General features: G+C 44.7%; 1 protein-coding gene across 5 annotated transcripts in view; it reads left to right on the plus strand.

Moving 5' to 3' along the window:
• slc12a7 (solute carrier family 12 member 7) overlaps window positions 1-12,657 on the plus strand; it is a 154,785-nt gene that overhangs the window by 67,728 nt on the left and 74,400 nt on the right. For all 5 annotated transcript variants that reach the window (XM_008108883.3, XM_062980827.1, XM_062980829.1 and 2 more), the window contains exon 2: window positions 11,725-11,822. In XM_008108883.3, coding sequence (XP_008107090.2) covers window positions 11,725-11,822 — 98 coding nt within the window. The remainder of the gene's footprint in view (window positions 1-11,724; window positions 11,823-12,657) is intronic.

A 12,657-nucleotide genomic window follows, 5' to 3' on the forward strand; every position in this document is an offset into this window, starting at 1 on the left:
AAGGAGGTGCAGTCTCCGCTCAAGGGGAGACGAGGGGTCTGGAAAGAAGGCGGGGAGGACAATGTCCTGGTTAAGGTGAAAGGCTGAGACCACCTTGGGAAGGAAGGTGATGTCCGGGCGGAGAACGGCACGGTCATGATGAAAACGGAGGTAAGGTTCATCAACCCGAAGGGCCGCCAGTTCCGAGGGTCTGCGCGCTGAAGTTATGGCCACCAGAAAGGCAACTTTCCAAGAAAGGAGACGTAGGCCGGTCGAAGCCAAAGGTTCGAAAGGGGAGGCAGTGAGCTGGGAAAGCACGAGCTCGAGGTTCCACCCCGGAGTAGGAGGCTGAGACGGCGGGCAGATGTTATTGTATCCCTTTAAGAAGGTTTTGACAAGGTGATCAGAGAACAACGACGGTCTACCATGTTGCTGAAAACACCAGGATAGGGCGGCCAAGTAAGATTTCATAGAAGCAAGAGAAAGTTTTTGGTCTGCCAGAGACATAAGGAAGTCCAGCACTATCGGTATCGAGGTTGGGAAGGCAGCAATTCCCCGGGAGCGAAGAAAGGAGCGGAAGCGAGAAACTTTATAAGTGTAAGATCTGGTTGTAGCCGGCTTGTGAGCTGCGCGGAGGACCTCCTGCAGGTTCTGCGGGAGGGAGGTCAGGCGAGAATTCTCCAAGCAGTGAGATGTAGAGAGGGGAGATCCGGGTGCAGGATCTGGCCGTTCTCTCTGGACAAGAGGTGTGGTAGGAGAGGCAGAGTGAAGAAGGTCGCTCTGGAGAGATGAAGAAGAGCCGGGAACCAAGGTTGGCGAGGCCAGGCTGGAGCTATCAGGATCGCCGACGTCGGTATCGACCGGAGTTTCTGTAGGACCTTCGGTATGAGAGGAAAAGGTGGAAAGAGGTAGATCGGTTCCGCTGACCAGTCCAGAAGGAAGGCGTCTCCCAGGCAGCCTGGAAAGGAGGACGGGGGAAGTCTTGCCCCGTACCGAGGCAACTGAGCGTTCTGGGGAGAAGCGAAGAGGTCCAGAGTGGGGAAGCCCCATTTGTGAAATAGAGAAAGAAGAGTCTCGGGATCGAGCATCCACTCGTGGGAGGAGGTCGTCATCCTGCTGAGGGCATCCACTAAATTGTTTTGGATCCCGGGAAGGTGAATCGCCGAGACTTGAATGTTGCGGGCTATGCACCAGTGCCACAGCTGGGAGGAGAGAAGCATCAGCTTCCTTGAACCCGTGCCGCCCTGCTTGTTGATGTAGAAGACTGCTACTGTGTTGTCTGATTGGACGAGGACAGATTTTTGGGAGATCAGGCGGGAGAAGGCTTTCAGAGCCTTGAAGATGGCAAGGAGTTCCAGAAAGTTTATGTGATTGGCCTTCTCGGAAGGAGACCAGAGGCCTTGAACAGTGAGACCGCTCATGTGGGCTCCCCAGCCGAAATTGGATGAGTCCGTGGTTATGGTGGTCGAGGGAGGAATCGGGTGGAACGGAAGACCCTTGCAGACGTTGGAGAGGGACTTCCACCAGAGAAGCGACCGACGAACGTGGAGCGGGACGGAGAGAAACCTCGAGTTGAGGTGGCGAAATGGCTTGAAAACGTCTATAAACCATCTCTGCAGAGTCCGGAGATGGAGCCTGGCAAACGGGGTCGTGAGGACTGTGGAGGCCATGTGGCCGAGCAGTACCTGGATGGACCGAGCCCGAACCCTCCGGTGGGTCTCGCAAAAGGTGATCTGTTGGCGAAGGGCTAGGAACCTGTCGAGCGGGAGAGAGACAGTCCGAGAGATTGAGTCGAACAGGGCACCGATGAAGCGAATTTTGTTCGACGTAGTGAGGTGAGATTTGTCGGGGTTTAGCTGGAGACCGAGAGATTCTAGAAGAGAGAGGGTGTAGTCGACATGACGTCGGAGAAGGGCAGGGTCGGATTCGACCAGAAGCCAGTCGTCTAGATAAGGGAAAACTGTGATCCCCTGGAGCCGGAGGTGGGCAGCCACGACAGCGACGACCTTGGTAAAGACCCTTGGGGCCGTAACGAGGCCAAAGGGTAAAACGGTGAACTGGTAGGTTTGGTCGAGAACTTTGAAAGAGAGGAAGCGCCTGTGGTTTTCTCGAATCGCTACGTGGAAATAAGCGTCTCGTAGGTCTATAGACACGAAGTAGTCTCCGCGTTGAAGCATCGGGAGGATGGAGGCGATGGACACCATCCTGAATTTGGTTGGACGTATGAAGGCATTGAGCATACGTAAGTCCAGAATGGGGCGGAGGCCCCCACCCCTCTTCGGGACCGTGAAGTATCTGGAGAAGAAGCTTTGAGGGTCCTGTATCGATGGAGAAGGCCGAATAGCCCCTTTGGCGAGGAGGGTGTCGACCTCTGCAAGAATTTCTCGAGAAGGGTTGGAGAGAAGAACCTGTCCCGTGGGCGGGAGCTGCTCGAACTCCAAGGCATAGCCTTCTTGGACAATTTTGAGAACCCAGGCATCTGAAGTGATAGATTTCCACCGGTGAAAGAAGGGAGCCAGGCGGTCTAGAAAGAGACCATGAGGTTGATTCGGTGGAGGAGAGGGGTGCGGAGGAATGAGAACTGCATCGGTACCGTAGAAAGAGTCTCTGGAGAGAGAGATGGCGTCAGGAACGCCGGTGAGGTTGACCAGCGGTGGGGGTGGCACGGCCGCGTTGTCTTTGCGGTTGAACAGCCCGTCGAGGCTGTTGGCGGTTCTGGTTGTTCGACACCGAGGGACGCCTGAAGGATTGATGGCGGTAAGAGGGAGGCGGGAAGCGTCGAAAACGCTGAGGAAACCACTTGGTGCGGTGCGTTTGGGGTTGGTCACCGCATTTAGTGGCCAGAACTTTAAAGTCATGGTTGGTTTTGAGCTTGTCGTCGGTGCCGGAATTAAACAGGCCCATGGCGTCGAAGGGGAGGTCTTCGATGACTTGCCTCGAGGAGGAAGACAAACCGGACGACCTCAGCCAGGCGTGGCGACGAATGGCAATGGCGTGGGCGATCATCTTGCCGGCCGTGTCGCCTGTATGCTTAGCCATCTGAATTTGATGATGTGCTAACGAGTCGGCCTCTTGCTGGAGGGTGGACATAACCGACCGGTCTTCGTCAGACAACTTCGAGAAGAAGGGCTGTGCTTTTTCCCAAAGGATCTGTTGGTAGGCCCCCATACAGGCTCCATAGTTCGCCATTCTACAAAGTAGAAGGGCCCCGGAATAGAGCTTTCGACCGACCGCGTCAAATCTCTTGCCCTCTCTATCTGCAGGGGTAGTGGATTCACGACCGGAAGTTTGAGAAGCCTTAACGACCATGGAATTCGGGTCAGGATGGTGTTTAAGCCATTCTAAGGTGTCGTCATCTGTACGATACCAAGATTCAATTCTCTTCGAGGTAGGAGGAATTGAGGAAGGAGTCTTCCACGATGATTGGATGACATCTAGGAGGTAAGGCAAAAACGGCAACAGCGTGGCTGGAGGGGCTTGGGCTTGGACCCGTTTGAAAACCGGGTCGGACACCGCCTTGGAAGTTTGTTTGATTTCTAGACCCAGGGCATCAGCCATTCTAATCATTTGTTCGGAGAAGGCCCGAATGTTGTCGGTAGGCGAAGGAGGGTCCACCTCATAGGCATCATGAGGAGGAGAAAGATCAAGGCCTAGAGATACCACCGAGGCCGAGAGAGCGGAATCAGGGCGATCGATATCAATCTCATCGTCCTCAGCCCCTTGAGGGGACTGAGGGGGAGATGACAACACAGTCTCTGGTGGTGGCAAAGCCTCAAGAGCAGGAGCCATCTGTGGCCGAGTTTCCTTAGAGGCCGAGGCCTGGGCCGCCCGAGCCAGGCGAGTGGTTTGTCTACCCCGCTCCGGTGTCGAGGTCGGGGGAAAAAGCTGTTGTCGAGACGGGCGATGTGAGACAGCAGGTCGAGAAGATGGCACCCTGACCACTGTCTGGGTGGAGTGGTGGGGTGAGTCCTGCAATTCGCCATCAGAAAGTTGCTGAGGAGAAGGTTGACGAGGCCGTTGAGCGGGAGCGATTGGAGAGGACTTTCTGGAAGAAGTCGCCGAAGAAGGGGCGTCCATCTTGGAGGAAGCAGAGGAGGAAGAACGCTGGGTCGCCCTCTTCTTTGCGAGCGGTTGTTTTGATGGAACCCTCATGGATTTACCCGGTGTGGGAGGGACCATTGCCGAGTCGGATTGGGTCCGACGAGCTTCCTCATGAGCCCTTTTAAAGGCGATCTTCATCGCAGAGGTCGATGGAGGGGCCCCGAGATGGGATCGGACCGAGGATACGGAGGCCACCGAGCTCGATGTCGAGGAAGGGCCGACTCGACCGGAACGTGTCGACATCGTGGCCGTGGTGAGCGTGCACGGCGGTTTGGTGGCTTTAGCCGATCTGGAGGCTCTGGACGCCTTGGACGAGACCGAGGGAGCTTTAGCCGTTGGAGCCGACATCGATCTCGGGTTAACCGACGGCTTCGTGCCCGAAGTCGACGGAACGGGTTCAGGGGCAAGCGATTTTTCGTAGAGCGCCGCTCTAAGCCTCGCGGCTCTATTCTTCCTAGCCTGAGCCGTCAGGGCCAGGCAGAAACGGCAGGTACCGACGACATGTGCCTCCCCGAGGCAGTAGAGGCACTTGGCGTGGCCGTCGGAATCAGGAATCTTAGCGGCACACTGAGTGCAGCGCTTGAAGCGAGTCGTAGACATGAGAGTCCGAAGTGAACCTTGCGGCGGAAAAAAAGGAACTGGGGAGCAGCCGCCGAGGGCTGCCTTATATGCCCTCCGGGGACGGAGGGGCGTGGCTACCGCCAAAATTTAAACTTCAGCTTGGGAAGAGTTTCCGTTGGAACCTGCGCAGGCGCAGCCTCTCCATTAGTGTGCATTCACAGAGTACACGAAGAAAAAATTCTAATTCCACTGTTTCTCTTGATAGTTTTTTTTTATTGATGAAAGTAATTCTGAAATGAGAGATGGAATGCCCAGGAAGAATGAACTGTTCTACAACTGGCTTTTTTGTATTTTTATTCATCTTCTGGTACAGAGACTGGCCTGTTTGTCCTGTGTGAAGTCCTAAAGGATGACATATATCACATTACAGCAGTGGCTCTCAACCTGTGGGTCCCCAGGTGTTTTGGCCTACAACTCCCAGAAACCCACAGGTTGAGAACCACTGCATTAGAGAATGATCAAGTGAAAGTACTTCTAATATTGTGACTGATGTGATTAGGTCTTGTGATGACATTTCCCAAGTAGGTGTGAGGGTGGAGTTGGTATCTACTTTTTCGGTAAAGACTTGTATCAGTTAGGGCCTAACACACATGAATCTGATCTAGGGTAATGCAAAACAAGGACACTTCAATGCAGCCTTTTACCACATTAACCAAAGCTGGCGGTTCGTGAGAATTCTGGCTGAGAATTCAGACAATTCCCCAACTTTGAGCCTATCTGAACAGTTGCAGCTTCCCATCTCCACAGTGGCTAGAGGAGTCCCTGTTTGACCAATGCTGAGGCTGGTCCAGCATACAACATGCCTGATCTGAACATTTAAGTAGATCTAGGAGTAGGATAACTAACTTGATCCACTGTAAAAGCTCAAGTTTCTTACTGTAATATAGTCCATATAGGTGCAATAACTTTTGGAGAAATGCCAGTACCATTTTCTTACTTTACATGGTGCATGAAATGTACACTCTTCTTGTACACTTTCATAATCTATACCTTGGTGCTTTCTGTGTAAATGCCTATGAGAAAATGATAGTTGATCAAATATACACAGCAAATATAATTCTGGTGGATAAATGCTACTAGTGCCTTCTAAGACCAATCCTGAAAGATTGTTGTTAGAGGAACATGATGCAGAAACTTTACTTAAACTTTGGATTTAATTGGTGCCTGGTTGGAAGATCTCCTATGACTCCTAATATGCTATTTGAATCTATATATATAAAAGAGTAATGGAATTCGAGCGCCGAGCAAATCAACAAAATTAAACACCCCCCAACATAGAAATTTAACCACACAATGCAACATCCACGCCTTAAGGTTGAAACAATGACAAATCACATCATGCACCTTCACAGGGACAGAAAATCACACAACCCACAACCCACCATCTCCGCTTGCTCAAAGAAGCCCTCCTCGCGCTTCCCTTTGACTACGGACGCTGCGCCATCTGCGCATGTGCAAAAACGGCTTCCCGCCAGTCCACCCAATTCACTCACCCAAACCCCTTAGACTACGAACACTGACATCTCTGAAAGCCAGCCGACTCAAGCCTCAAAAAAAAAAAAAAAAGGCTCCTCCAGAAACTCCTCTTTCCACCTCCTTTCTCTCTCCCCCCCCCCCCAAACCTCAAAGGAAAAAAAAATCTTTTCAGAACAGGTATGGACTCCCAGGGAAAGAAGATCAGGGAGGGAAGGGCTCAGCCAGCCAGATCGCCCTTCTCTGACCACCGCTGCCCTCTCCCCCCAGGCACATTTCCTCATGGAGGAAACCCAGCCAACTCAAGCCTCAAAGAAAAAAAAAGGCTCCTCCAGAAACTCCTCTTTCCACCTCCCCCCCCCAAACCTCAAAGGAAAATAAAATCTCTTCAGAACACAACAAGGTATGGGGGACCCAGGGAAAGACGATCTGGGAGGGAAAGGAGGGAAGGGCTCAGCCAGCCAGATCGCCCTTCTCTGACCATCGCTGCCCTCTTCCCCCAGGCACATTTCCTCACGGAGGAAACCCAGCAAACAGCCAACTCAAGCCTTAAAGGGAAAAAAAGGCTCCTCCAAAAACTCCTCTTTCCACCTCCTTTCACATGGCCTGCCAGCCTCTCAATAATAATAATAATAATAATAATAATAATAATAATAATAATAATAATAAGAAGAAGAAGAAGAAGAAGAAGAAGAAGAAGAAGAAGAAGAAGAACATCATACAATCCTAAGGTTAGCACATACCACTAAGGATCATCCAGTTCAATTTCCTTATATCATGCAGAAGGACACAATCCAACCACTCCTGACAGATGGCCATCCAATATCTGCACAATAATAATACACATCGAATCATACCATCAGACAGTTAGGAGACACCCCTAAAGGCTATCCAGTCCAACCCAATTCTGCCATGCAGGACACAATCCAAGCACTCCCAACAGATGGCCACCCAGCCTCTCAATACTAATACTACTACTAATAATAATAACAACAACAACATCATACAATCCTAAGATTTGGAGTGACCTCTAAGGATCATCCACATCAACTTCCTTCTACCATGCAGGAGGACACAATCCAATCACTCCTGACAGATGGCCATCCAGCCTCTACATAATGATGATGATGATGATGTTGATGATGATAATAATAATAGAAGTATAGAATCCAAGAGTTTGGAGAGACCCCTAAGGGCCATCCAGCCCAACCCTTTCTACTATGCAGCAGGACACAATCCAAGCATTCACAACACATGGCAACGTATAAATACTATACAATACTACACAGGATCCTCACCACTTTCACAGTATACAAACAACCAAATGCATACTAAACATACAGACAACCATACAACAGACATTCAGTACCACCACTACCTCAACAATTTCTCACCAGCACCACCAGACAACGCCACAGCAACGCGTGGCCGGGCACAGCTAGTTCTGATATAAATATGTATGTAATAAATAATATACCTGTATACAGTACATAGAACTAACTGCTGCCATAAATAGATGAGCAAATTGAATACATAACCTTTAAAGACCTATATACAGTCTATGCCAAAACTGTTTGAAAGAACACTTTTTGTGTAATACACACACACACACACACACACACACACAGCATCATGATTGTTTGAAACCTTTCTTCCATAGATGTATCAGCTGTTTGTATAGTGGGTGGCCTTAATGAGAACTACCTTGGTGGGTGTTGCCCACCCACAGAGATTTGGCTAGCACCTATGCCTACAGTTCTTCAGGTGATAGATATAAACCTTTATTGTTTTAAAGACTTTCTAACTGAATAACAGACTTAGCTGGTGTTTTGTGAATCCATTATCTGAAGTGATTGGGACCAGAAGTGTTCTGACTTTGGATTTTGAAACATTTGCATATATACCATGGGATATCTTGGAGATGGAACCCGTGTAAACACAAATTTAATTTATGTCTTATAAATTATGTCATATATATATATATCTTATAAACGTAGTTTGAAAGTAATTTTAGGTACAATAATATTAGTAATTTTGTGCATGAAACAAAATCTGTGTATCACCAGAAAGCAAAAGTGTTACTATATCAGGCACCCATGTAGAGAGTTTTGGATTTTGGAGGGTTTTAAATTTCTGGATTCTGAATAAGGGATGCTCAGTTTTTTCTAGCCTTGTTTATATTTTAAGCTCTATGGTGTGTTTTGTGTTATAAATGTAACAATGGCTAGCATTGATGAGTCAAGAATTAGTAATAGAATTAGATCAGAGCTTTCCATCCATTTCATGTTCATGAAACACACTTTTTAGACATGCATTATTTTGTGACACAGTAATTCGGTTCACTGGCAAACCAGAGGTTAAATTAGTCCCTTATAAGAGATACAGACACATACATAAATTGTAATAACAAAATGTATGAGGATACAACATATCTCATGAAAACCTTTCATTTATAAATTTTCAAATACATGATTTGTAAATACATTTCCAAGATTTTTGTCACACCTACACACTGCAGGTGATATAACTAATGCATGTCACAAGACATAGTTTGAAAAGCTTTGACTTAAATTGTTGGACCCAAAGTGTCCTCCCTTCTAGTCCACTGATCCTGATCCTTCTGTGATGTAAACTGATAGTCTTAGGGATGTTTTTCCACTTCTTCCATTCCCAGCAGTTCTCTTTCAGTTCTTCCCAAGAATGAAGCTAGGTTAAATCAGCACTCCGAATAACTTTCTTTTCTTAGAATGGATTTGCTATGATAAAACCTTTAGTTTGTTTTCCCAAGGTATTGGCATTTTGCTCCTTAATCAGGATCTCTAACTTCTACATACACACACTGTTATTTTGTTGCCTTTAAAATTGCTTATTTAGATTCAGTTTTGAATGTTGCTCTCAGATTGCCTTGCTGTGGATAACTGCAATAGAAGTTCAATAAATGTGCAAGGAAATTAATATTTTCATACTTAACAGTGCAAAATGTCCATGAAGTATAGTTTGGCTTCTGTTGGTATTAATTACACCGAGATGAGATATTTGAAATTGCTGTGTGCTTCTCATTACAGTGTTCCCTCACTACTTCGTGGTTCACTTTTCGCGGATTCGCTGTTTCGCAGTTTTTCAATAAACTCTATTATAAATCATTAAAAATTACAATTTACAGCCTAAGGAAGGGAGGAAGGAGAAGCCAAAGGAAGAGAAAAGGAGCCCAAGCAGCAACGGGAGGAGAAGGAGGCGATTTATCAACACACGATTGGTTGATAAAGACTTAAAATAGTGTATAACTACTAAAATAATGTATCAATATTAAAATAAATATAGTGTCCCTACTTCGCGGATTTTCACTTATTGCGGGTGGTGCTGGAACGTAACCCCAGCGATAAGTGAGGGAACACTGTATAGATGTGTTGCCAATATTACTTTTAGTATTAAGCAGTTCCCTCTCTCTGACTTTAGGAAACATCCATAAATTATGAAAAGAAGAAATGTTCATCATTCTAAAAACATTCTGCTTGTCAGCATCTGGATTATCTAACACAGTTGCTCCAAAATAGAGGATTTGCCTTGTGTCCTTTTAATGACTTAAATATGTAGCTTTATTGTGTTGTTAAGTTTTCATTGTGTTGACATTTTTGAAACATTCATGGAACATGTCAGGGCAAACACATTAAAGTTTTTTTTATTGCCTTGTGGTTTGGAAATGTGTGCAATTAGGCTGGCTTTTATGTTAATAGCTATCATTCTGCAATTCTGGTACTATTTTTGGAAAGAAAAAATGGTTGAAAGGTCTTTGTTTCAGTTGTATGTGACACTCTTGTTTTGTAATACATAACAAAAGTAGACATATTAGTTTGCTTTCTATTCCCTAAGTGTGATGTTGAGTAGATAGAAGGCAATGTAAGCAGAACTTGAAGGAAAAATACAAGTTGTTTATCATGAGAGTGAGAAAGGATTTGGGTTAAGTTTTGGCTTTGCAGTTTCACTGAGAACTGTGAAAGGCTTTTAATTAATAGCTAAGTACATATACATGTGGAGAGGGGGGGGGGAGAGATTGAGAAAAGAAACAGAAAAAATGGGGGTGGGAAGAAAGAAGAGGAGAAAAAGTGAGCAATACATAGGATATTAACAATGACTAGGCATAGACTTTCAATTTTTTCCAGAGCCATAGCTGAGCCATAGAGCATAATATAAACTAACAATATTTCCAAAAACACATGTTATTGAAGTTGACCTATCAATATTAGTTTCAAACTCATAAAAGAAAACAATTTTGTTTAGAACTGTGAATATTGAAATTAGGCACTAGTTTTGTTCTACAGTGGCTTGCACTTGTGCTTAATTTGAGATAGTGAGCTGTAGACTTAGAATCATAGAATCATAAAATAATAGAGTTGGAAGAGACCACATAGGGCATCTAGTACAACCCCCTGCCATGCAGGAAAAGCACAATTAAACTACCTTTAACAACAACAACAACAATCTTTTATTTATACCCCACCATTATCTCCCATAGGGATTCGAGGCAGCTTATAAATAGCACACAATGGTGCCACACAACATATAAAATACAGTACATCAACATTAAAATCAATAACATTTAAAAACAGAGGGTCATAGCAAGGGTCATAGAGGCAATAGAGTTAAAAATGCATGATTGGCACTTTGATTGGCACATCTTCCTGTTCCAGTGCTGAACTTTGAGGTTTAATCAGTGAAAGGTTGTGCTTCTTCATCACACCACCTGCGATTGAGATAGAGTGATTTGAGAGTTTTTGAAAAAGGCAGAGTTTGAATTGGAAGTACATATTTCTTAATGTTTTGTACGTACATATTCTGTCTAAGCCATATCATAAAATAGTCTGTATCATTGGCTTGCATTGTGTGAAGAGCTGTGTACATTTTAATTTTTGTGAATTTATTTTGCAACATAGAATGCAAACAAGCTGCTTTTTTGTGGAAAGTGGCTGTATATAATGTGATAAGGGTTGTATGATAGTAATTTTAGACAGGGCAAGTGTGGAAAAACAAACTTGGAAACCAGTAGGAAACAGTGGAAATCAATACTGCTGTGATGGTTTCAGGTTTTCATGAGGAAATATGCCTTATGAATGTAGTTCCAGCTGCCTCATCACACCAGAGCATGGATCCACTTTAAATCCAATTTCTGTCTCCTCCAGAATTCTGGGATTTGTGGTTTTGTGAGGCTCAGGACCTGTCTGGCTGACCTATTTAAAGGCCCCTTCCTAAAGTGGACCAAACTCTAGTGTGATGAGATCCTTAGTTGTTTGCGTGGCCTTTTCTTTTATCAGGTTGTTTTGGCACCAAGACTTGAATATTGTGCAAAGAAACTTAAACAAGTTTATTGATGAATATGTTTTTGTAAAAACAAAGCATACTATGTTTCTCAGAGTCCATAATTCCATCTTTTTAAAGGATTCCCAAAGTAAAACTAGTATAGATGTATCACATTTGACTTCATGGATGTATTTGTAAATATGTTTAAATGTTGGGATGATATCTCTGCTTACAACTGTGGTTTTCTCTTTTCAGTCGGTGATGGGATTCCAAGAGAAAGTAGTCCATTTATCAACAATGCAAGCATGGAGGGGGAAAACATCTATGAAGGCAAAAATATGGCTCTTTTTGAGGTAATTTTCACAATTTAATTACCAAAATCCCTGTTACAAATATTAGTATACATTTTCTAAAACACTTTATTTGTTTAAAAGTTAACGTGTAAGAGTAGTATCCAATATTTTGCCCATTCAACCTTATTTTCTGTGAAACGGTTGTGAATTAAGTGCATTTATAGAAAAAGAAATATGTTTGAGCAGACTGAATAATAAAGTTGTAGATTATTTAGCTTTATGAACTCATGTCCAGTAATTCAGCTCATAGTATTAAACATTTTTTTAAAAGCGAATGTTTCCATCCACCAACCTGCAAGTATTTATGGTATTGTGGGAAATCCCATCTCAGCAATTATACAGTACTCTGATAAAATAATAATTAAGCATACATTAAAATTTAATATTTTCTAATTCATTGTGTGGAAATGTTAGTGTATAGAAATAATTCTGGCAAAATGGATGTAGGATTTTAGTAGTATTGACTATTGAAAAGATGGTGGGTTGTATCCTTTACTGTTAAAATTAAAACCATACTTTAGATTTGGCCTGCACAATATGTGGCCCATGGGCTGAATGTGGCCCACTGTCACGACCCAGGCTGCAGAGCACCAATAACCATACACAGAGGCCAGAATCTATCTAATAACTTTATTGTAGGAATATATAAAGTTAATAAAAACAAGTGTAGAAAATAGTCCAGAATTAGACCTTTCAGGAAAGGTCAGAATTAGTCCAAAAAAACAATGTCCAATAAGAAATATTAAGGTCCAAAGTTGTAATCCAATAACCGAAACACTCACTTTGCCAAGCAAAGTGAGGGGAGATGACAAGGTCCTTTAGTCCATGAAACTTG

The sequence above is a fragment of the Anolis carolinensis genome, chromosome 4 (assembly GCF_035594765.1).
Source record: "Anolis carolinensis isolate JA03-04 chromosome 4, rAnoCar3.1.pri, whole genome shotgun sequence".
In the NCBI taxonomy this organism is placed as follows: Eukaryota; Metazoa; Chordata; class Lepidosauria; order Squamata; family Dactyloidae; genus Anolis; species Anolis carolinensis.